Genomic DNA, 26,696 nt, shown 5'->3' with positions numbered 1-26,696 from the left:
CGGACTATAAGTTGCAGTATTATATTTTTCATATTTTGGCCTGTCCTGCAACTAGTCTGTTGTGACTATACGTTTTTTTTCCCTATTCATGATGCAATTTTTAACTGACTCGTTAAACGTTCATTCACTAGGCTCTTGACAACTATAGGTTGTTCCTCTACCGCTAGACCTCCACCCCCAAGAAATATAAAAAACATTCACTCAGACACAACTGAGAAAAACTTAACACAAGTAAAATGCCCCCAAAAGTGATGTGGATTGAGATTTTCTCCTCCCTGGCTCTCATCGAGGTGGCTGCTTCTGTCTTTCCTCCCCCGTTTTTCCTTCCTCCTGCTCTGCTCTCTGTGTGTCTGAAGTGCCTGGTTCACATCTCCGGAACATAAATTAAGAAGATTATGGATTTGGTATCGTGGGCGTTCAACTCTATTGACAAGATTTTTTCATCAAAGCAACAAGGTCCTGGAGAACCGGCGTGTCCAGCTGAGACTCACGCTGTGGGGTACGTCATGGATCCGTGGGGAGTGTGGCAGCTGATGTGCCTCTCAGTTCTGTCTCAGGAGGATGTTGAAGACGTTTACATATTTGGAATTATGATAACAGGGACTCTGCTTTTTGGCATCGGCGGGGCTCTGTTTTATCGACGTTTGAAGAAGACATCGGCAGCACTTTCGGCCATGGAAAAGCTTCCGAGTCAGTGTGAAGGTTTGGTCCGTGCAGTAGGAACTTTAAATCATCTGGTTTACGAGCTAAACCATAAGGTGGAGGCGATTTATGAGAATCGCAGACAACCTGCGGCTTCTGGGACTCGTCAGCCTGGTGGGTTCGACCTTGAAGGAGACTTATAGCATGGATCAGTGGATGGAAACACACAATTAGGCATTTTCGGAACCAGAACACCCAGATGGACTCAAGGCTGGAAAAAAGTAATCTCTGCCTGAAGAAAACCAAGAATCAAGCTTATCTGAATCTGACTCCCCGACGGCCTCGGAGACGGGCCGACTATCAAATTTCTCCTGGGACATGGGTAACCAAGGACAAAAGCTTCATCTATCGCACCCCCCCGAGAACTTTCTGTGCAGAATTATCAGAACTGCTGGCTGGAACAACATCTTCAGAAACTGTGGCTGATCTGAGAAACGCTCATGGACAAATCTCAACACCTCAATGTCAAATGCAAATGTAATCATGTTTTAATTGTGCTGCTGGTAGAGTTTTTTTTTTTTTGTCTCAAATCGTGTCCTGATAGACAAGATGTGAAAGATCTTTTTTTGTAATACCACTAATATTATTCTGAATAAGAATAAGAAAAGGCCGCGCTATAGTAGCAGCTTCGTGCACTCCGCCCATCTTTCGGACGACAGTACGTACATGTGCGCGTTGTATCTCGGTGCAATGACAATAAAGTTTATTCTGATTCTGATTGGTGAATTCACCGGTAACTTGCTTGTCGGACTCGTTGGCTTGTTGTGTTCATTAAGGCTGTTCAGGAACCCAGGTATGTTTTATGTGTTATTGTTATTTCAGATTAAATGTCTGCTCTTGCACTTTGTGAAATACACTTGTAAATAAATGCGACTTATCCTCCGAAGCGACTTATAGTCCAGAAAATACGGTACTTGATATACCGTGCACATGAACTCAGGATTGTTGAGGGAGGAAATTGATGCCTTGGATTTGTATTACTTTGATAAGTCACTTGTGTATTACACACCGGTGGCAGATTCCACAGCCCTGTCTACATATCTGTAATTATTAGCAAACTTATACATGTAGTCACATCTATTATGTGCGTTTTAGAAGACTGCATTGTCTCTTAGTTTTAATTGACTTATGGGATGTGTAACAGGGACTTGTCATCAGAGATCTGGGAGCTGCAGCCCCTTCAGAGCCTTAAAACAATCTGCCACGTTTGGCATAATGTCCAAAGTGAACTGGTGTAAATATGTTAGATTTTTTTTGGTACCAGTCAGCATCTTTGCAGTTGCATCTTTACGACGCAGGTGAGTTATTTATATTTCAAGACCTTATCTGGAATAAGCTAAAAAGTGTCAAACCAAAGCATTGATTACTACAGAAGAATAAAAATCAGAAAAACATACAAAGCCAACGAGATGCGTCACGGAAATTCTAAATATATATTTAGTTTTATTTGGAAATAATGAATTCAGATTTAACATTAAGATTGATCAACATGATCAGGAACAGTATTGTGGATGTTGAGGGGCTGGGTCCATGTAAAACAGAACAGGACTTTCAAATGAAATGAAAAACGTCATGTTCAATTCTGGTTAACAGACAACGCTTTTCCTTTGAGTGTCCAACAGATGGCAATGTCCATTCATAAAAAAACATTTAAAAAAAACCCAGTTTAATCAGGTAAAACAAACTTATAAAAATTTGAGCAGATTATTTTAAATATAGATGGTGTAACTTTTGGAAATAATCCAATCTTACTGAGCTGAAAGAAATTAAATAGCTCAGAAAAATTGAACTTTTGACACTGAATAAAGAGATAAGTACATCACAATGGAAGAAGTTTGAAACATTTTGTTGAAAAGGCCCAGTGATGCCGTCATTGGCAGGATTTTTTTTTAGCACTCAGAGCTCCCTGACAGTTTATCACATGCAACAGTGGTAATCTTTTTAATTACCAAGGTGCTCATTATAATCCGAGGTATACCTGCTGCTCGTTAGGAGTCCTGCTCATTAACCTCACCGCAGCAACTGCTGTCCCAAATGAGAAGCAAAACACACACAGCCCTCAGGTCCTCAACAAATTACCGTAGTTTTCAGACTTTAAGGTGCACTTAAAATCCTTTAATTTTCTCAAAAATCGACAGTGAGCCTTGTAATCCGGTGAGCATTATGGATTAATTCTGGTTGTGCTTACTGACCTGAACCGATTTTATGCAGTTATTGTGAATGAGTTGAATAAAGTTCGACTTCAGTTTCGCTTAATGAAACTTATAATTCGAAAAATACAAGAAGCTGAAATCAAATTAAAAGAACTACTGCAGCTATTTATTTTGAGAGAAACATTTATTGCTCAAGTTTATACAAACACAGTGAGTGAAACCTTATGAGGTAAAAACAGAGGCCGTTACAAATTGACACATTTGATCGTGTTTATGATGGTTTGTAATGTGCAGCTTGAGGTTTGTAAAACATCAGTTTCACAGGAACATGAGTTGGCACACAGCTGCGTACAGTGAACTATCATTTTCCATCACAACCATTAACTGGTAACATTTCCCTTCAAGGACAGGAATTGGGCTTAAAATGGGAATGCCCATAAATATTTCACAATTCAAACTAGTGCTTTAACTTCTTGATTAAAAAAAAGGAAAGTTTACAGCTTTAGAAGTGGATTCAGTGGAAAAGTTATCGCAAGTATGTTGTTGAACATTCTTTAAATAAACCAGTATGAAAAAAAATGAAAAAAGGTTTAATTCTGACTGTTTGGGATAATTTCCTTTTTCCATGTAGATCATACATCAACATATGGTCCAAGAGAAAAAGTGGCCCTGGAACAATCTCCATCTAGCCCAACTGTAAAGAATGTAACTTGTTGATGAAAACATGCATTTTATTAATGAAGCTTAAGGAAATCTAAATTAAATATTATTAAACATACATCTAAAACTTTTGGATTAAGATGTGCCAAAACAATTTTCCCCCTAGTAATTCATTGCATTTCCAGAACTAGACTGAATCTTAAAAGACTGAAAAAATGCAGCCATAACATTTTTCTCTGCATGTTTTAACATGTGCTACAAAAAAGCCAGTTTAAGGAAATGTTTTATAAACATACGGTGGGGAAACATTTTTACCATGCATGCCAACTATGCTTAAAAAAAATAAATAAAAAAAAAAGGAGAAATGTCTTCTAGATTATCCATCTTTAAGAAAATGCATTTTCCAAATTACTTCGCAGCCCTTTGACCGCTTTAAATTACTATTTGGCCGACTGGAAACAAAATGTTGCCCACCTGGTGTCAATTAAGTCATTTCTAGAAACAGTGCCATCTTTATAAAGATCCTTTTTAGAAATGACAAAAGTACCGTTTTGGAAAAAGACTGTTTCTGTGTGAACAAGACCCACAACAGGGAAGATGCTTACAAGGTTTCCACAGAACCCCATTTAAAAAAAAAAAAAAAAAAAAAAAAAAAAAAGACCAGAACCATCCCTTTAAGGTGGTTTTAAATGTGCCTAATCGGTGCTTTAAGAAGTCAACGGGCCAGTGTAAGAAAATTTTAATGCCTTTGGTGTCAAACATTTTACATTTCAACACTAAACAGTCACATTCTTACAAGACTACAAATAAATCAAGCATGTAAACCATGTTAGGTGGAGAAGTACCGATCTCACAACAGTTAGTGTAACTTATAGGAACATTTACAATAAACATGGAATACAGAGGCACAAATGACAGAAATCTGACCAGAAATAATAATAATAATAAAAAACCACAAATAAGACCCTTGTGACCCAAAATGGAAAAAGCGGGTAAAAGATAATGGATGGAAAATCGCAAAAAAAAACCAAAACCCGACAGTATTCTTCCAGACAACACGTGCAGTGATGTAAAATAACGACTTGGGGGGGGGGGGGGACACAGAAACTACATTAACAACCCCCCACCCCCCCCCCAAAACAAAAAACAAAAAAGAAAACCCCATTCAGTTCAATACATGTGATTAACACCACCTCACCAAATATAAAAAACAACCACCCACATTTCTAGGGATCAAGATAAAACGACTTGAACAGAATGTTGGTGTGCTCTTCAGTCTTCCATCTTCTACAGTATATGCAAGTTGAGGCACTTGAGAAGAATACGATTGTACTTCATGTAGTGTACGCACGCCGATAACTCAAACTCCATCCAGAAAGGGCAGGCGCTTCACCTCACAGACCTAAAAACTGGCTCAAACCAGCTCATCTTCAAGCCACAAACTTATCGTGCTAAAGTTTAAAAGCAATCTCCTCCTTTCACACAAATGAGAGCAAATATCCTAAAAGGAGCTCAGTGCACTCAATTATTGACTCACAATCTGAATGAGTTCTTCGGGGTCTGACGATCTGGAGGAAATCGGCTGGACCTGCATCCTCTGGCACTGGTCTAACAGTATTCAAGTAAGACTACTGAGGATGGTTGGAAAACTCCCTATTGTGTAATTCTCCAAGTGTCCAACTCACACATGATTAATTCAGACATCTCCTAAAAATCTATAGAAAAGACAGAAAAGCAGCTTGTGCAGAGTTATGAGTTGTCCCTTAAAATATAACCATGAAACGCTTAGTAAAAAATGTAACTTAGTCTGATTACATGTACAACTAGCACTGCTACATTTGATTTAAAGGGAAACAAACATAAATAATATTCACAGTCAGACATCATTTAGTGAGTTTTCGGCTCAAGTCTTCCAAAATGACGAAAACCTTACACACACACGTCAAATATTCACAAAGTATCCTCCTGGACCCCTGGTCCCACAGTCATACTTCACGGATGGCCCCTCTGATCCACAGTCTGGAGACTGGTGCTGAAGCTTAAGGCAGGCTGGCAATGTCCCGCTTCGGAGGAGGTCCATCTGGCTTGCAGGGGGTGCCGTTGGCTTTATCTTCAAAAATTAAAACTCTGTGAAGAGAAAGAGAACCATAAATGAAAAGTCAAATACAAACGGCAATGTTTTACGTACATCCATATGTGACACAACGTATTTAAGGTTTGAGCTTGTACATGGTCGGTAAAGAAGATGGTGTCTTTGCTAGAGACCCCAAAGCTGTGGAACAGTCTGACATTCTGGATCAAGTGTCCCCTCTGTTAAAAGGTTTTAGCCTAAGACACATTTAGTTTATTTGACTTTGCAGTAATTGTCATTTTGCTTCCTTTTGATGCAGTTTTTCTGGACTTCTGAGCAACAAAACCTTCTTTGAGTGAACTTTGTTCAACACTGCTTGACGATAACTGATTTGGATTTATTGCTAGTTGTGTACATTTTAGACAATAAAATATACTTTTTTCACTTCATTTTACTACTTACTACCGCTAACCACAAGGGGTTGAAGGACTACATAATGTTTAAACTCGACATTAACATAATAAAACTAGAGTAGAACTCGAGTAGTTGATGACATCATAGGATCTCAAGATGAAAAAATAAAACCACAAAAAAGACATCATTTATTATTTACAAAAAAAAAAACAAAAAAAAAAAACATTGGGAGCATATATTATGCTCCTACCATTTGTCATACTGCAAATAAGTCACAGGAAAAACTAAACTATTAGTTATTATTATTAAACTGCAAACGTGAAAGAAAAAACGTGCAGCACGTCAAAAACGAAACTAAAAAACAGTGGCAGGGTCGACCACCCCGCACCACCGCCAGCTGCGGTGCGCATTAGGTTTAGTTTTAGAGATTAATATGTTTATAGGTTTTTTTTTTAATAGGTTTAGAGATTAATATTTTTTGATTTTAGTTTGTGAAACAAGGTCAGAAGGAAGCTGGTCCTGGTTCGGTCATTGGACCCAGTGTTGCATCATATTCTGTTCAGTGCATGCAACACCGCCCCCTACAGTCACAATATACAGTGGACACAGAATATGGTATAACACCCGTTCGTGCTCCAAACAGTCATGAAGTTGATTGATTTTCTGTTTCCTTACGGTAGTTGAACCGGAAGATTCATCTTTAGTGAAATAATTCCATACTACTGATGCATTTCTACCTGTTTGCCAAGACTGGGCCTGCTCCACTCAGTCCATCTGCTGGGAGGAATCCATTTGGTAGCTTCTACTAGTAGCCCGGTGCGGATCACGTGACACAATGACATCACAGCGAATACTCAATATGAAATTTAAAAACTCGATAGATGTCCTAGGAATCAACCTGTTGATTACTCGAGTAGTCTGTTAAAGCCCTACTTACCACTGCTTCCCACTGTTTACTACAGCTTCCCACCGCTTACTACAGCTTCCCACCGCTTACTACAGCTTCCCACCGCTTACTACAGCTTCCCACCGCTTACTACCGGGCGGCTGTGGCTGAGTGGTTAGAGCAGTCATCCTTCAATGCAAGAGTTGGGGGTTCGAATCTACCAGCAGTCACATGTCGAAGTGTCTCTGGGCAAGACACTGAACCCCTCATAGCCTCTTATGTGTGTCCCATCAGTGTATGAATGATCTAAAACACTGATTAGTCTCTTTAGAATTATTTGTTCAGTTAGCTTTGTATACATCTAGTAGAGTGCTGTATGAATGTGTAAATGAGGACACAGATTGTAGTGTAAAGCGCTTTGAGTATCTTGAAATAAGATAGAAAGGTGCTACAAGTACAGTCCATTTACCATTTACTACCGCTTACCACCGATTACCACTACTTACAACCACAACAACCACACCACCAAGACCACTACCACCAACACCTCCAACACCACCACCAACACCACCACCACTTTAATTATAAAGCCCTTTAAAACAACCACAGCTGCAACAAAGTTCTGTACACATAAAATCAAGAAAGTTTAAATACATAAAAAATAAAACAGCTGTTAAAACATTAAGATCAATAAAAACAATAAACAAACATCAAATTCAGTGTGTGTTAAAAACCAGGGAGTAAAAATGTGTTTTAAGAGTTTTAAACATGGACAGTGAAGGGGCTCGTCTGACAAGAGGGAGGTCGTTCCATAATCTTGGAGCAGCTACAAATAAAGCTCTGTCCCCTGATTAAAAAGAATAATAAAATACTGATGAAAAAAGAACACGATAGAAACTAACATATTTTTAAAAACCAAATGGAAATATTGTTCATCTATGATGCTTTGCACAAAATTATTTTACCAATTTCTACAAAATTTAAATTTGGATCAATTTTTATATCATAAAATTAAGTAACTCAATGAGTAACATGGAAAATTGAAGGCAAATTAGAGCAATTGAAAAAAAAAAAAGGAGGTGTTTAAAAACAGTACACTGATTAAAACATAAAGCCATATTTAGTCTGTTAGAAGTGAAAGGGATTTGGGAGTGGGCGGGTAGTTAGTGGTTTATACTATCTGACAGGAGCTATTTAGAGCAAATGCCTGTCTTTAATTTCCTTTTCAGGAAAACTCTGAAGCTCCCCTAAGCTCATAAGAACCAATGATCCCACTGAGGAATCACATAGGAACTACAACACGCAGGCAAACACTTTCACTTGATTTTGTTTCCCTCTCCCTCCTTAGTGCAGATGGCTGACCCAGTGTGATCACAACTGATGGATTGGCTGCTGTTTTGCAAGGTACACAGTGTTGGCTATGCAGTACACACAAAAGCTGACCAAAGTACTAATCAGTACCAGGATGTACTCACAAAGAGTGATATAGTGCAGCACATGCTTGGGCCTTGTTACTTGTTTCTACTTGTAGCCTCAGTTGTCATTTAAAAGCCTGTGTGATCAAACTACAAGAACCGTGTCTGCTGCCCAAATACTAACCGAGCACAACTGTAGAGCCTGACCTAAATAGTTTTTCCTCTAATGGAGACAACAAACACAACCAAACAACCAACCAACCAACCAACCAACCAACCAACCAACCAACCAACCAACCAACCAACCAACCAACACAAAATATATTCTTGCCCTGTGGAAAGGCTGTGAAGAAGTGAAGAACAATGTTCTACTTCATGTGCATTGATGAGGTGTGAAACTAGTTCCAAAACAAAAAGAGTCCAGTGGTGCATCACTTTCCTGGTTAAAATTATGTTAATAAACAGCACTTATGAAATGTGGAGATTATCTGCCTGGACTCCTACCAAGTGGACAAGATTAGCAGGAGGAAATGAAACAGTTATAAATAGCATGCTGTGGGATTACAGGATACACTTTCAAAATGACTGAAGGTAAAGTAGGAAAAGTTTAGCATTCTGCTAAATTTTGCTGGGATTATGGGATTTGTCTGTGGTCTGGCTAGCTCAGCTCAGGCAGCAGCCACGCCGACTCCGGCTCCTGCAGGCTGACCCAGTGCAAGCTGCTTTAAAGGCTTACAGCAGCTCCATTAACCCATTACACAACATGTACAAAACAGGTTCCTTATGCACCAGGAATTACTTAAAAAGCAACAACACATAGCCAAAAGATATCCATTTTCATTTTAGAGGATGAAATCACTGATGGACTTTGTTTTTCTTTAGCGCTTCATTACTATTCCTCGTTAATCAGCCTATAATCAGTTACATAAGCTCATGATCCAAGATAAAGATGAGGTAATCTATGGATAGGCTGTGTAAATGGGTTTCCATGGTGATTGATGTAGTCAGTGTGCAGTGACATCACTGCTCATCACCCCTGACCTCCCTGCTGATGGATAAATCAGCAGGTTCACAACAACCTCCCTCTCACGTATATGAACGTAGAAAATGAACCAGATGACTGGTTACAGCCTGTAGGCATGCAAAATGTATAAAAACATTCACTTACAGTTTGAGCACAGCGGAGCGCTTGCCCAGCATCATTTTGACAAAGTCTCTGTAGTTGATAGTGTTGCTGCTGTCGCCGGTCACCTCAACCATCATTTTCTTTAACTCCAAATGCGTCTTGGGCACCCCCAACTTCTCCATCATCCGCTTCATTCCCATCATATCTGTCACAAAGTGAAGGTAACAGTGGCATCAATAAAAATAAAAAAAAAAGGCAGAAGATAATTTACTATGCTAACTTGTGAGATTACTGCATAACAAAACAAAGTATTAATTAACTTAAGTTTTCCTGAAGTATTTTCTCTTATTTATGACACATGGGCATTTGTATAAGTTTTATAGTAAAGCATCAAATGGAGGCAGAAGCATAGTTTTCTTTACATAACTGGGTGAAACTATCTTGTTAAACTTTTTTGGGAGGAAAAAAAAGGCTTAAACAATCTGATTAATAAATTAAATATGCTACTGTGCATTTTTCAGCATCGTTAGTGTTGCATTAGTGGTGTAGGTGACATTAATTACAACTTTAATTAGCTGCAAATCCACAACTCTGTTTGACCAAACAAAATGTGATCCATGATTCTGCAGGAGGACGATGAACCTCCATGAGGTCATTATTAAGAACAAGGGATGAGCCACTCTCCTCATCTCAATGTTATGTTGCATCACTTTGTTCTCCAGACAGGAGTTATGCAGGCACAAAAAAACAAAAAACAAAAAAAAAAAACAACAAACAAAACAAGAATAAATAAATGCATTTAAAAAAAGTCTACCAGAGGACTGCCACCAATCACTCTTTTTAGGGCACCACTACTTTGAAATAAGTGTTTGCAAAAAACTATAAGCGTAATCATGCTTATCAATTAAATGAACAGCTTACTGCAAGCTTTCTAGGCTAACAACATGGCTAATTAACTAGCTAACATCAGCCTGTCAGGCTCCGAACATTTCTTTGATAAGAACAGAACAGAAACCAGTTCCATTCTGTTCAATAATTACCAGAGACCTGGGAGTTTCGAAGGTCTACTGCATTTCCTCTTTGGTATTTCTTGAGATTCCGCTGCCTTTTATCAATTATTTTACATTCACAATTCAAAATTCTCAGTGTTTAATAATAATAATAAAAAAAAATCAAATCAGTGGCATTAATTGCGAGCATAAAGCAGTATTAATACACATATCTGTGATCTCAAACCCAGAGTGGACAAGTAATCAACAGCTGCCCCACTTTGCCTTGTTGAAATACAACAGACATAAAATTTCATTAAATTGATTAGCTGCTGCAAATTCTGCATAATGTGCGACTAAGTCTTTTTAGAGGAGCAGCTGACTCATGACTGATTAGCATATGCTGCCATATGTCATCCCTAAACAGCAGTGGGGCACCTGACAGACAGTCGCACACTCCCATGCTGGAGGACCTTTCATCAGTCTTTCTAGGATTTCTTGGAAAGAGGGAATCGTAGAATATTTTGATCTGAAACAAGAAAAATAACTTTTCAGGAGTGTCTGTCTTTTTATGACCGTACATTTCACCTCACGCCTACTCTGGTCCAAATTACAGACTACATCGAGGACAGGACCATGACACACGAGTCTGTTTAGGTCCTGTGGCCAGACAAACCTACAGTATTAATTACAGCTCCCTCCTGTCAACACGGGTCAGCTGTGCTGACAGGAGGGAGCTGCAGTGCAGCTGGTGTTCTCATGCTGGTTATTACTCACCAATCTCTCCTTCATCATTTAAGTCAAACTCAGCGTATTTATCTGCAAAACAAACACAAAGAGGTTCTTACTTACAGTGGAAACTCGTCCTCACCCTGCACACCCCACATCCTCAAGTAAAAACAGTATCCAGCAAGGATCTGACACGTCAGCAAAACACTCCACAAAGACATCAGCCTTAAACTCTGCTGACAGCAAGAGACTCAAAGGAAGAGCTAAAAGCAGCCGACAATGAAGAGCTTTTCCTGTATGATTTAAACGCAGACAGATACACAGCTGTGATGTTTCTGACATTTGATTAAATATTTTACTAACACACACAAAAAAATGAAAGTGATCCTTCTAGATTTGCAATCTTGAGACAAGTGACCACTAGAGGTTGCAAAGCAGATCTCAAACATTTGGAAAAACTAATCTGCAAGATGCGAGCATCAAATTTAAGATTCATGAGGCTTTAAAAACATTTTCTTTTGACACTTATATAATCACTTTGCTGTTTTAGTTAGTTTTAAACAAATTGTATTGAGTTTTGAAAAATTCTAAATTCGTTTTAAATGTTAATTAGAAAACCACTAATTTTATATTGCACAAAAATAAAAGGAGTCTTTCCCTTTTGAAAACAAATACCGGCAGTTCTTTCCCACTTAAAGCAAAGACTGAACAAATCTGTTCTGTAAAATATTTTGAGTAAAAAATGTGGCTGTCTGGCAAAACTGAAGATAAAACATTAAGCTTCACGAAAGCAAACCATCTCAAGTCTTATAAAATAAAGGCTGCATGCCAGATTTAGTGTTTGTATGAAGTAAAATAGATTTATATCCATAAATACAACTGAAAAGCTCATTGTGTGATTTTTTATGAAGCAGTCACTATTGTGATCCATTTTTCTTCTGTATGTGTTTCGACATGATTCTCATCCTGCAGTTTTCAAGCAGCATATATCAAAACATGCAGCTCTTTCAGGACGATCCTGCTATGACTTGGTATTGGCACAACTTTAGCTTTTTGAAATATTTAGCCTTTTCTGACATTTTTTCCCCTCATAGAAAATGAATAGAGCTCATTTTACATCCTTCAAATCTTCAGATCCGTTTACAACCTTCGACCGCTCCTCTCACATGTTGGTCTGGTTCAGCTTCTTTCAGCTTCCTTGTGCAAATTTAAAATTTTTTCCAGCTACTTTCAGCTAATTTCAGCCATTTTTTTTTTTCTAATTTCAACTTTTTTCCCAGATAATTTCCACATTTTTGTGCCCATTTCTTTTCCTTTCAGCCTAATTGGGCAAACATATGTTCTTTCTGCTTTCTTATACTAATTTAAAGCTTGTTCTACTTTTTCAGCTACCTTTTTTTTAGCATGTTTTAGCTAATTTAAACAGTTTTTAGATCAATTCACATTTTTAAAATGGTAATTTCTGCTACTTTTTAGCCTAATGAACTTCTTTCTGCCAATTTCAGCTTGTTATATTATATCATAAGTGCTTAGTGTATCCTTAGCAGGTTTCTTAGATCCGATTACTGTTTTTCTTAACATTTTATACGTTTGTTGGATGTAAATGGGACCCTGTGTACACAGTTTCGTTCCACCACATGTGGTGTGTATGACAAATAAAAATAAACTTTGACTTGTGCTCCTTTTAGCTTATTTCTACTAGTTTCAGCTACTATTTAGCTGTTTTATGCTAAATTTAGCTTTTGCAGCCAATTCCACATTCTTTGAGCTCATTTTAGCTCCTTATGCTTCCTTCTAGTAGTTTTAAGCTACTTTCATCTTTTTTAAAAATTTTGCTAATTTCAGCTTTTTAGCTACTTTCCTAAATTTTTTGCTAATTTCTGCTTATTTAAACCTAATTCAGCAAAATGTGTTCAGTTTCCTTCTGCTAAATTAGGCTTGTTCATCCATTTCAGCATGTTTTTAGCTAATTTCAGCTGTTTTTCAGCAAGCTCTTCTGCCACAAGTATGCACATTGCATTTTCACAGCAAATGAAATTTCTCTAGTTTTAAACAGCATTTGTGTTTACTTAAAAAAAAAAAAACACATTTCCCACAAAATTGAAGTGATTGCTTTGAGTAAAGAGAACCGTTATCCTTCACCTCCTTTCCTCTTTTCTGTAGTAGAGCCCTTTAGTCAGATTACATTGGCTATTTCTGTCCCACAATGGAAGCTCTGTGTGTTTAGGATGGGACAGAGGGGGAGTGGGACAGGACAATGCCCACCCTGTTCAAAAACTCTTAGGAGTGGGCCTCCATGCAGACAAACAACTATTTGAGAAGACCACTTGTTGCAGTGCAGCCTGTTGATCATCTGCAGCCATGGAACATGTCTTGAAGGAACGAGCCTTGAAAACTTTCCTTCTGATCCAGATTCTTTCATTAACAAAACTGCATCAGATTTGAAGCAAATAATAAATATATTTTAATAAACAGCATGCAACTAACTCGGGTATTTTGATTTTATTCGAGTCACTGGTTGGCAGCTTTTTTGATCAGCATCTTCAGAGGCAGTCATCTGAAGGGGCTTTCCCATTTTAAAGAGAATCGCTGGTAAAGTAACTTCAAGTGTATGGCAACACCAGTGACTTCCGCTTGTTGTTTTAGCCACAAGAACATTTCCCAGTCATGGATCCTCATGAGAACAGCTTCAAAACAGGGATCTGTTCATCCAGATAAACATCATGAATTACATTCTTCTTCCTGCTAAGACCGGCTAAAACAAGATCTGTATTTCTATGTTATCACAAAGTTAAGCACAAGTATTTTAAAACAGAAACCGAGTGCTGCATTTTATTTTTAGCGTTGAACACAAACATCTCAATGTCATTATTCAATTTAATAAATTCACCTGACAATGATCTTATCTTCCCCCTGACAACTTTGATGTAACAAGTCATATAAAGTTACATTATTCTCTTGTGCATGCTCATTAATCTGGTCTCAAAGGCCAATAATGCCATTCAAATATTTATTTCATGATCCTTACATAAAAATAAAATAAAAAATCCTATTATAAGTGGTTCCAATAATTACAATCACCTCACCAGAAAAGTTTAGTTTAGGTGGATGGAGGATCCAATTGTCAAATCTCAGATTCAGAAGGAGCAGCGTGGTTTTTGTCTTGATTGTGAAACATCTTCACAATTGCAGAGTTTTTAAGGAGGTCAGGGGAGTTGACTATCCAGTCTTCATATGTTTTGTGTCTCTGGAGAAGGTTTACGACAGTTTCCTAAGGCTGGACTATCTACATTGCAGCCCTCATTTAGGGTCATGAGTTACAGATCAAGACCCCAAAAATGATATCGCCAGTTCAAGCGATGGAAATGGGCTTCCTCCGATGGGTGGCCACTGGTCAGGCTCAGAGTAGAGCTGCTGCTCCTCTGCATCAAAAGGGTGGGGTGGTTTGGGAATTAAATTTAAAACTACCTTTAAGGGCTGAACAATTTTGGAAAATATTCTAATTGTGATTTATTTGTTTTTTTAACCTCCATATTGCAATTGCAATTTAATATAAGATTATTTTTCAATGTCTTCTTCTCATGTATTTTTTAACGAACACAAGCAATCAATCTGTTTCTGTAGCAATAAAACTCCACAGTTTTCAGCTCCGCTGCAACTCTGTTTCTGCATTTTTTTGTGTAGCTCCGTCCGGGATAGCAACTTGTCTAAAATGTGTGAGCGAGGTCATTCTGTACCGCTTATCCATTGTGTTTACCAACGCTGTAAACCCAGGCTTGGTCACTATATTAATGGGCGTCATGTCTTTCTCTATGAACTCCGTTATTGCTCGAGTCATTTCCATGTGCCATTTCAAATCATGTTCATACAGAGTAATAGCTTCGAACAGTTCTGTCTGTGATCCCGGTCAGCTGGTACTTGGCTTAAGTTGAAGCACTGGTCGTTGGCACTCTAGCCATGTAACCATCATAAATGGCTTTGTGGTGTTTTTTAAGTGTTGATAAAGATTTGTGGTGTTACCTTGAGAGGTAGCAACAGCAGTAAGGCAGGTTCTGCACAATACAGATTGTTGTGCAGCGTCTTTTTTTTTTTAATAGCCAAAATAATTCCAAACAACGGACGTGCTGCCGCTCTTTGATACCAAACTTTCAGATGCATCAGCTTCTGTCTAGCCTGATGCCACTGTGCAACCGGTTAAAGAGTAGTGTTGACTTCTTCTGCTCCTTGCGCTGCTTTCCTCCGCTCACTCGCACGTGACATAACCAGATCACGTGACCAGTCGAATTGCAGCCTTTGCGATTACAAAATCTCATTTTATCATATCGCGATATTATCGCAAATACAATTAATTGTTCAGCCCCACTACCTTTTGTAGGTTTTCAGGGGCCTGTCCCATTTGAAGGAGAACCTGGGGATGTCTCAAAACTCACTGAAGGGATATGTATCCCATCTTGTCTGGGAATGCCTCAGAAGCTGCCTCTTGACCAGGCTGTGATTGTAAATGAGAACTGGTTGTTAATTGCCCTACCTGGTTAAATAAATCAAGGTGTTTTTCTGGGAAGGACCTGTTGCAACAGCAACCTGACCATCAACAAGCAGCAGAAAAATGGATCACAAAACTAGTTTGCAATCACTTGTTCCAGTATTAGAGGCTCTGAAGTAAACTTTAGATTCTAACACAATTAGCTCAAAGTGTTAAAAATAATGACCACAAGATCTGATTAAAAATTATTCACAGTTTGGGTTATGGCCAAAACCCACAAATCAATCAAATCAACTAAATCATTTACAGAGTTCATCCAATTAATGAATAATAAAAAAAACGTGCTGCAATATACATCAGACAAGATAAATACTGATGTAAATCAGTCAATAAATAAGTAGGAATACTGAGCTCTGGGTCACTAGGACAGGCTGAGGGGGAAAATGAGGAAAAGCACAGCAAGCCTCACAGGATCTGGTTGCCTGACCTCTTTCTGTTTATAAATTATTGCTCCATTTCCTCCAGCAAGCCTACACTAAGTAGGACACTGTAGCATTTTTCTGATTTTCAAGATTTGCACCCCTTGTTAGAATAAACAGCCATATGTCACTCTGTCGTGAACATAACAGAAAACTACACTTGACAATCTTAAAATCCATTTCTTTTAGACAGCTGGGAAAGGAAAAGTACTTGCAAACTGTGAAACTATTTTACTGTAATTAGTTTGCAACAATATTTTCTCAGCTCCCAGGAGCTTCGCAGTTTACTCAGCCAGGTTCTGAATAGTGAAACAACAAGCGGAGGAACGCCCCAGCACATTCCTCTCGGGCCACGGAGGACGTGGCCCTGCAAACATTTTAGAAATCAAAGCAGTCCATGTTTCCCACAGACAAAAACAAAATGCTCATGACTAAAACGTTTATGTGGGTGAGCAGTTTGCAACAAAAAAAATGCTAAAAGTGGAACAAAAAAACAATGCGCACTCAAAAAGACAATGAGGTTGGTAGATAACGAGGCAAACGAGGAGAAAACTGGATTTACTCACTCTTCAAGCCTTCCAGTTTTTCCGCAAGGCCCTCCTCATCTCTGTATTTCTGGTCCTCCAGGTATTCCTGAGAAGGATGAAGAGGACACTGATGAAACTGAAAACAGGGTTTTCACAGTATCCTGATGCGTGCTCAATAATCCAGGTAGAAAAATCTAGGAAAAAGTTAAGTTTGGTCCTTTAGATATAAATATAATAAAGATTTTTTTAAAAAGGTAGAAACGTTTTGTCTTTCATCTGAAATCATCAATCAGTCTTTCTGTCCAGACTTAACTTTTTTAGAGGCTTTTCACAGGTTTTGAAGACAGTAAAGTTTCTGCCCAGCTGAAGGAATGCACATCACCCACCTCTTTTTTGTGCCGTTTTATTCTAAGATCCTCTTCCGTTGAGCAATGATAAGAGTTAGCATCAAAGTTCATGCTTGATAATCCAAGTAAAAGAATCCAACAAAGTCAGGTCCTCTGGACGGTTTCTCTTTGATGAAACTTCCAGCAGTTCGAGGAGCCACAACAAACTCAGTCATAGGTCATTTTCACACCTGATAGTCCGGTAGACTCGGTTCGATTGGGGAACAATATTCAGAACATTCATTTACATTTTCAGCCTGTGTGGTTTGCATTAAAACTGCACTAAGTCGATCGAGCCAGCCTGTCCCCCCCCCGCCTGTGGTGGCACTGCACCAAGAACTACTGAAGGAAACAACATGAAAACCTCTGAAGAAGACACTGAGCACTGGAAATAAAACCTAAAATGGAGTAGAGTCAAATTTGAGTGGTTTTAGGATTTCTGTTTTGTCTGTGGCTCATGTGCCAAACAAACATTTTCCAACAATGGACTCAGCATGAGCAGAAGACCATGGAGAATGTTTTTCCACACAAGGCGGCTGAGACGGCTCTGAATGAGATATGAGAAATGCACATTTGTTTTGGTTGCATTTACACAGAATTTCATGGTCCACTTCCTGCTGTTGGAGCGGTCTCTGGTCCGCTTGCATTCACAATGCATTCGAACCGTGTCAGAGTTCACTTAAAACAGAGACCTAGATTTTTAGGCGGACCAGAGTTCACTTTTTTGGTCCGCATCAGAGTTCAATTGCGCAGTCACACTTCCCCAAAGAAACCGGACTTTCTAGGCAAACGGACTAGAGTTTGATTAAAGTGGACTAAACAGGGCTGGTGTGAATGCACCCTTAAATGCACCTTCACATCAACCAGTTTGATATCGATAAGATGGTTTCTGGTGTCCGCCCTTTGCCCTGCCGAGGCAGCCATGGCCAAAGTGGTTCAAAACATCAAATTTCATGCGCAATAAGTTTGTTGTGGCTCCTCGGACTGATGAAGTTTCAACAAAAAGAAACCGTCCAGAGGACTTGACTTAACTTTGTTGGATGGAGTTAACATTTTTATTCATATCTTTGTAAAAAAAGAAAAACATTTTGGAAAATACCATGTGATTCTACAAAATCCAAGTTTGTGTTAGGGATGAACCTCAACTACTACCACACTAACTTGGAGCCCAATATCTGTAACTTTCACTTGAGTTTAGGGTTAAGGTCATTAAGCGGTGATGGCCTTCTTGAATATGGTCTTAATTTAATCAGTTAGATGTTCAAACGATTACTCTCCAAGAGTTTAAAGTTAATCCACTAGTTAAAGATATTTTGTTTAACAAACATGCCCCACACCCACACGAGGGAAACATTATCGCCCACAGAGATTCTTGAAACTCCAGCAGAGTTACTCCAGGTAAAACCAAAGAAGGAAGTACATTCTCATCAAGTATTTAAGTATCAAGGTGTCCTGTCCAAATGCTAAATCTGAAATGTGATGCAACATAATTATTCAATGTTGGCCTCTCCAAATCATTACGCAGTCAATGACTTCACTAACTGGAACACCTCACAGGGGAGGAGAGGAGCCTGAAGGTACTCTGGTGAAACTATAATGATGCAATATGTTGGGTGAGAGTCAATACACAGAGGATTGTTTTAAACATTTCTGTCAAACACATTGCCATTTCTTAACTTGGGGCTTCTTAGTTATAGCAAAAATTCTGAGAGCTTATCATGAGCAAAACTTCGTCTTTAAAATTATAAAGGCGATTATTAAACTAAGAAAGAGTCCAAGTATTTGAATGTCCAGAGGACCAGATTTAACTTTTTTTAGAGTTTAAGTATGTTCCCCTCATATAGGCTTTTTTAAATTTATTTTTTTTTTTTTTTTTTTTCAAATTTAAAAGCAACACAATGATAAACAGCTGAAATGCTTTCACATAAGAACTCTATCACCTTAGGTGAACTAAACACAACTACCTGTAGACAGGGAGGAAGTTTGAACTTCAAGCAAGTTTGATTTCCCTCGTATTACTTGCAGCAAGGCTGACATTTTAACAAATAAATGCATCTTTTAGTTTCATCACAATGTTGATTTAAGCATGGTTATGTGACAGTTCCTTACAAATGATTAAGCCCGACACTCAGACAGGGTTTAGACTTTAATAACCGCTAATGCACTTCTGTTTAAATCGGTGGAATGAAATTAATTGTATGTGTGCAAAATTGCTGAATGTGTAGATCCACCCCAAGGACCAGGGGTCATCTCACTTCCTACTGCTCTAATGAACAAAATGCTAACAGATTACTGCTACGATAAGGAGGGCTGTGCAGCCTAATGTCACATGCTGATTTGCAGCTGATGACAGCCACAAGAATAAAAAGGAGGGAAACAAAGATTATACAGACATGTAGTTAATCTGTGGGGACTCATCTGACGAGAGGAGGCTCAGAGTTGAACAAAGAGCTCATTCAGACACCTGTTCTCCCTCAGAGCAAGAGGGGATGAAGGCAGAGCATGGCTGAGCAGCTGATCGATATGATCAGGTCAGAGGAACACAGTGATGTGCGACGTTCAACAAGTATCTTGACACACAAATCAATAAAAACCACTGATATTATCATAACGGGCAGCTCCTGTGAAATGGAAATGGCATTCGGTGAATTAATTGGTTAACAAAAAAATAAATAAAATAAAATAAAAACTACAGGAAGTAACCATGGATGATCTGGATCTTCAAAGTGCCGCCGCAGGTTCAACAACAAGGCCAAGTCAAGTGCGCGCGACCCCATTAACACAAATACCGTTAGAGCCGCAGCCCAAAGAAACAAGGACACGATTCTCACCTGGTTTATCTCCTCCAGTCTTTGCCTTTGCTGCTCCTTCAACAACCCGAAGGCTTTCCCACCTAAACAGAAAAGGATAAAATGAGGTTATTCCAATATAAACAAAATAAATATCGACAAAGCCAGGCGGCCTCAGATGCTCTATTGTAAAGACCGAAGCCTGAGACAAAAGGCGCAGTCTTATCGTGTTTTGTTACCTTGTGCATTTTGACCGGAAGGCATCCTGGAAATTATCTGTGGGGTTTAAAATCCAGAAAAAAAGGCAAGAGAGGCGAAACTATCCAAAGCAAACCGCTGCCGCTACTGTACGCCAGGGTATTACTCCTATTTAAACTAGGTTTAACTGGTTGCTCCGCACCTGCGTCAATTACCACGTGATCGCTAGAGAAACATCCGGTGACGCTTTTCAAAATAAACTCGCGGGTGAGCGTCACGTTTTGGATTATTGATTTAGGCTGACTGGTGACTCTGAATTGGCCCTAGGTGTGAGTAAGAGTTCAAACCCCGGTCCAGGGGCCTTTCTGGGTGGAGTTTGCATGTTCTCTCCGTGCATGCGTGGGTTTTCTCCGGGTGCTCCGGTTTTCTCCCACAGACCAAAAACATGCATGTTAGGCTGATTGGTAACTCTAAATTGTCCCTAGGTGTGAGTGAGAGAGTGAATGGTTGTTTGTCTCGTTTGTCTCTGTGTGTCCCTGTGATGGACTTGCGACCCGTCCAGGGTATACCCCGCCTCTCGGACAGTGATGGCTGGACATGGGCACCATGACTCCCCCAACTCAAAATGGAAAAAGCGGGTAAAGATAATGAATGGATGGATTTTCAAATAGTGTCAATAACCTTGTCGTCCTCCACTTCACCCCCCCCCCCCCCACACACACACGTGTCAATATATTTATGGGCTTCAAATATGTCTTAATTTGCAATCACTTGTGTGGCTTTGTGCCAAAAGTGCCTTAGTATTCTATTCTTTGTTTCTAAATAATGCCAGAATGCCCAAAGGGGTTCACATTCATGAAATTTAGACTCATTTCATTTAAGCCCAGGGGCACCATCAAAGAGTGTCAGAGGGAGAAATGCCCACCCCTATTTCATATCACTTCCCACTCCTGTCTCTCTCCTGGACAGATGATCCCATTGCCCTGAGTACTGAGCTTTTGCTTCGTGTGGATTCTTATTTTTTTCTAACTACCTGGGATAAGTAGACCCTTGTACATATGAGGAGGAAGCACTGTTTTTGAACAATCAGTGGGTGATTTTTTTTTTAAAGTATCCTTTAAAAAGGACAACAGGTTTAAGCTGAACAAAGCAAAATACAATATTGTGGTGCAAAAAAAACAACAAAAAAACAATGTCTTCATATCAGACTCTAAGGCCTCAGGAAGTCATATTTATTAATTAAAGTTAAGAAAGAAGAGGACTTAATTGAATGACAGCCCACTAGTAAAATCAGGTTTTAAACAAAAACAACAAAATTCTAAATTCTTCCTGTATCAGATGATTCCCAAAAGCCTTCATTGTATTATTTAAACTACTGTAGTAATGGCCTATTTATGGCAACAGCATAATAAAACTTCAGAAATTCTATTATTCTGGTGTGATGAAGATTATATGCGGCCCCCATCTGGCCACCCGTTAGAATTCTTTCTGGATACGCCCCTGTGATTTTCGATTAGAAATATCACTGATAAAATAGCTCATTAGGGATATTTTCTGAACTTTTATTTTGAAAACATCCATCCATCCATCAACTCTACTCGCTTCTCGTTTCCGGGTCGCGGGAGCTGGTTGCGTGCATTTCCAGCAGACCAGTGTATGAGAGGTGGGGGACGCTCTGGACTGGACACAAGTCCTTTGCAAGGACACATAGAGACAAACGAGACTCAAATCTGGGGACAATTTACGGTTACCAGTTAATATAGCATGCATGTTGTAGGTCTGAGAGGAAACTGGAGTAGGACATGTGCTCGCGCTCCCCATCGTGTGGAGTTGGACAAAAACTGCACGAGTCCAGGATGTGACGTTTTTACAGAGGCACAGGAGACCAAATACATCCATTGTAACAACTACCGTCCACGCTACGTCAAGGCTTCATTACACTAATTCCAAAGCCACAAAAAGATTTATTAGTTTTAGACAACTGGCGCCTATCACATTGTTAAATAATGATCATAAAATTTCAGCATTATGCTTAGGCAATAAATTGAAAGAAGGACATCATGATGCTATTGGGGAATCTCAAAATGGTTTTATGGCTGGAAGATACATAATTGATAATATAAGACTTATTTTAGACAATATATATATATCCATTGTAAAAAAATAATAAAAAAAGACAAAGAAAACACATTTGTCTGCAATTAAAATGTTTGTCTCACGCTGGTAAACAATTTGACATGATTCAAAATTGCTGGTGTTAGGATTTTGCATGTTGGGGATGACATTAAATTTTATCAATATACATTTTATGTAATTTTATAATTGAAACTGAATTATAATTTTAACACCTCAGATGAGTTTATTGACGTTGTGTATCATATTTGGTGAGTTATTTAATTATTAGTCAATTGGTGTTGGAATGTGTTGTGTGTTTTTTGTTGTTGTTGTGAAAAGGCAACTTTATTTTCATGTAAAGTGAAATTTTATGTGTAAAACCCATCCATCCATCCATCCATCCATCCATCCATCCATCCATCCATCCATACAACCATCCATCTGCTGCTTGTTATGGAATCAGATGGCACGGGCAACATCTCTAAGAGGGAGTCCTTTTGGAGAAAGCTAATTTTGTTCACTTGTATTCAATATCTCATTCTTTTGGTCACTACCCAGACTTTGTGCCCACAGGTGTGGATAAGAATGTGGACGACCAATAAGCAGAGAGGTTTGCTTCAGCTCATCTCCCCCTTCACCACAATGAATCAGCACAGTATACACAAGACTACAGAAGCAGAACCGATCTCTCTGTCAATCCCAAGCCCTATTCTTCCCTCAATTGTGAACACCCAGGAACAGTCAAAGCCTTGAGGGACTCGGGGCTTATCTCGTCCACCCCAGAGCCCTGCTGTTGCAGAGCGTTTCAGTCCCAGTTATGGACAAGCCTACCCTACAGTCTCCAGACTCAGCTTCCCCCATGGGAGATGTATTGGGTGAATTGAGAAGGTCTGCGAAGTATTCCTTCCACCGTTTGATGGTATAACTGACGTCAACAACACCTCACCTTCACTATACAGTACACTGTTTTGGTAAGGCTCTGCATCTCCCGTCTCAGCTTTCAGACGGTTTGCCAGAATCTTCTTTGAGCCTATTAAGAGTCTCTCCAAGACCTCACCTCCCATACCCGAGACTTTGCTTCATCAACAGCCAGGGCTGCAACTTGCTTGGCCTGCTCATACCCCTTAGTTGAGGCCTCCCTCACCCAGGGTGTCCACCACCAGGTTTGAGGATGGCTGCTAAGACAGGCACCAATAACCTTGTGGCCAAAGCCAAAGTTAGCCGCTTCAACAAAGATGGTCTGGAACATGCAGAGTTACACAATACACCATACCATTTTATTTATAGAGCACGTAAAACAGCAACAAGGCCAACCAAAGTACCAACCAAAGTGCTGTACAGCAGAAACAAACAAGTAAAGCACACAGTAAAATACACATAGATCCAAATGGAAAAAGATAATTTTATTGTTAATTTTATTAACAATTTATTTATTTATTTATTATTTATTAATTTTAATTTTATTGTTGGATGTAACTGGGACCCCGTGTACATAATTTCGCTCCACCACATGTACCACATGAGGTGCGAATGACAATAAAGAAACTCTGACTCTGACTCTGACAATAACAAATGGCCAACACTGCAGAATACAGACAGGGTCAAAACAAATCACACAGTGTCAAAAGCCAGGGAATAGAAGTGGGTTTTTAAGCAAGACTTAAAAACTGTGAGGGAGGGGTCCTGCCTGAGATGCAGTGGTCTTGGACCTGCAACAGAGAAGGCCCTGCCACCTTTGAGCTTAAGACAAGTTCCTGGAACCAATAGAAGCATCTGATCTGCTGACCTCAGAGATCGCTGTGGGACATATGGCTGCAGCAGATCAGCGAGATAAGAGGGGGCAGAACTGTTAAGAAATTTAAAAACATAAAGGAGTATTTTGAACTGAATTTGAAAGTGAACCGGGAGCCAGTGCAGGGAGGCCAAAACTGGAGAAATGTGCTCTCTTTGGCCTGTACCAGTTAAAAATCAGGCTGCAGCATTTTGGACCAGTTGTAAACGTGCAATGAAGGTCTGACTGATTCCAAACAGTTAGCGCATTGCGGTAATTGAGCCTGGATGTTATGAACGCATGTATCTCAAGGTTATTCTTGGACAGTATGGGCTTCAGTTTAGAAGGTCGCCTCAACTGAAAAAAAAAAAAATACACAGAAGGAAGTTCATTAAAATTCATCACAGTCATCTAATTGTACTTCATTAAATCCACTTGGCTCGTGAAGTTGAGGTGGACATATCTCTAGATATTTTACTGTTCATTACCTGAAAAACATCACCAGGAAGTAGAAGAACTCGAGGAGGGCTAATCTAATGAGACTAGGATATAAAAAAAAATATATATATATAATAATAAAAAACAAACAAATCACAAGTAACTTTGCACATGTTGTACTGTATTACCAAATATGGCAGTGCCTTTTGCAATAAAATAAACAAGTATTACAATCATGGTAAAGTAATTTAATGCAGGGTTAATTTGCCGCATTGCTAAACAACAACAACAACAAAATCTTAACCTTGAAATCGTTGTCAAGCGCATCCAATCTTGTGGATCTTTAATGAATGGGTCAGTGGGTCTTTCCTTCCCAGGTTTAAGTTACAAGTGTTTGTAGAACTAAATATAGATATCATGAAAGCCTTTTATTCTGTATCTGTGGGCCATTCTGTCATAAAAGACCTTTTCAAATAAGCTGCTAATTCACGGTTTTAGGGCATACTTGTTATTTCAAAGGTGAATCGTTTTGAGGTGGCCTCACTTCCACCATATTCATTTGGTGGAAGTAGTTTGAGAATAATAATTTAAAACTAATGTTACCCCTCGCCAACAGGAATATCATTTCTGTCATTGCTTGAATGGATTTGCATCAGTGAATATACACACACACACATGAAACAGCCCTCTGCAGGCAGGGCCTTGATGAAAACTCTACATTATTTCTTTGGTGGTGAAACTAAAGTACAGTTACAAGCAAAGACCTTCATACGGTAAAGCTTTAAAAACACTCTGAAACCTCAAACAATCAGCGGCTCAGCGCTTCAGAAATCAAAACCTATGCTGTGATACAGAAAAAGTCCATAAGAGTGTTTACAGGTGGCTGCTTCCTCAGATAGTGATGCAGTTAAGGAATGAAACTGAACCAGAACGGACAAAGACCTGGGACAGGAGTGGTTTGGGATTAGAGGATAAAAACCTACTTTGCTGTAAAAGACCTTAGGAAACGGTTTGTGGATTGGTGGTGCACTGATCTACCGTGCAGAGACTTCATCTTGAGTACAAAAGAAAATATTCTTTGTGTTCTTGCGTCAAGGTTCACTGACAGAGGTTTACTAGCCGTAGGCAAACCTGTTTAAACCAGTGGGTGTTCTCTCTGTCGTTTTGTCAGCAAGAATATGATGAATATGTTGCTATTTACTGATGATTTCACTTTGGTTGTGTTATTTCTGTTTTATCATTCAAACTGAAAACAAAACTAAAGACAACCCCACGTGGACCGAGCATCTTTTTGTCTGTGGCCAAAAAAATGTGCAGATGACGGCATTCACCTTTTCGATTGTCTCCAAGTGAATCCTTGAATCTTGTGGAAGTCTTGAGGTTTTTGAAAAGCCGTCTCAAACACTGCAGTGACTCAGTGTTCAACAATTCTTTGTTTGAGAGTGTTTTTGTGTCAAACCAGGAGGACTCTTGTACAAAATGTCTGTTTTTACAATGCCTGTTTCATCTCCTCCGTCTTCAACTGTGTGTATCTGTAGTTGGATCGCAGAGGCAACAGGACCTGGAGAGAAACCCAGACATTCCTATCCCCAAGGACACTTTCCAACTCCTTCTGGGGGACCCAGAGGCATCCCGGGCCAAAGAAGATGCACAATCCCTCCAGCAAGTTTTGGATCTTCCTGAGGGCATCTTATCAGGGTCTTGTTCAGAATTCAACAGTCACTTTTCTGTTTAAATAAAGTGCTGCAGTGTTTGTCCAAATTTTGAAATTGTTTATTCTTGTCTACCACCTTATATCTGTACTGGTTTGCATCTTATATATATATGTGTGTATATGTATATGTATATGTATATATATGTACTGTATAATATTAAAATACAAGCTCAGAAATGCAATGTTTTAGTTTTAGCAACAAGCTGCAGCATAAAAAAAAGTTTTAGAAAAGCAAATTGAGCTTAAACAGCCTCTGACTATTTTTATTTTCCCAGCAGCCAGGGTTCACATGGCCCCTTGCTGTTATTCTGTCCCCTGAGATGGGCAGGTCAACATCGCACATCTGCAGGGTCAAAGTGTCAAAAAGTATCAAAGCTCTCCTGCTGTGTGAGCAGACAACAGAGCATTTATGTGGAACAGACATGTTGAACCTGACGGGCATTTTTGTGAGAAGTAATAAGAAACGTGTTTTTCTTTGGTGCACTCAGGTGTTTGAAAAGAACCAGAACGTGAAACACCTTCTGCTGTTTGATGCAAGACAAGCTGAAGACAGTCAGGTGATGTGATCTGACCCTGAGGTGCGGAGGATGATTTGGCAGATAGGCTTAAAAAATTATTACACTGAAGAAACAAACAAACAAAAACACATGT

The 26,696-nt window shown here is 39.2% G+C and overlaps 1 protein-coding gene across 1 annotated transcript; it reads right to left on the bottom strand.

Moving 5' to 3' along the window:
• Positions 1–5,535: 5,535 nt before the first annotated feature.
• On the bottom strand, positions 5,536–20,219 carry aif1l (allograft inflammatory factor 1-like). Its single transcript, XM_037691760.1, has 6 exons — positions 20,049–20,219; positions 19,852–19,913; positions 16,674–16,740; positions 11,194–11,235; positions 9,470–9,632; positions 5,536–5,642 (listed from the first exon to the last, which is right to left on the bottom strand). Exons 1-6 carry the CDS (start codon positions 20,071–20,073, stop codon positions 5,555–5,557), a joined length of 447 nt encoding a protein of 148 aa, XP_037547688.1. The 5' UTR covers positions 20,074–20,219; the 3' UTR covers positions 5,536–5,554.
• Positions 20,220–26,696: the final 6,477 nt, after the last annotated feature.

The sequence above is a fragment of the Nematolebias whitei genome, chromosome 18, assembly GCF_014905685.2.
Source record: "Nematolebias whitei isolate Nwh7 chromosome 18, NemWhi1, whole genome shotgun sequence".
NCBI lineage: Eukaryota > Metazoa > Chordata > Actinopteri > Cyprinodontiformes > Rivulidae > Nematolebias > Nematolebias whitei.
This window is presented reverse-complemented; position numbering and strand designations above follow the sequence as displayed.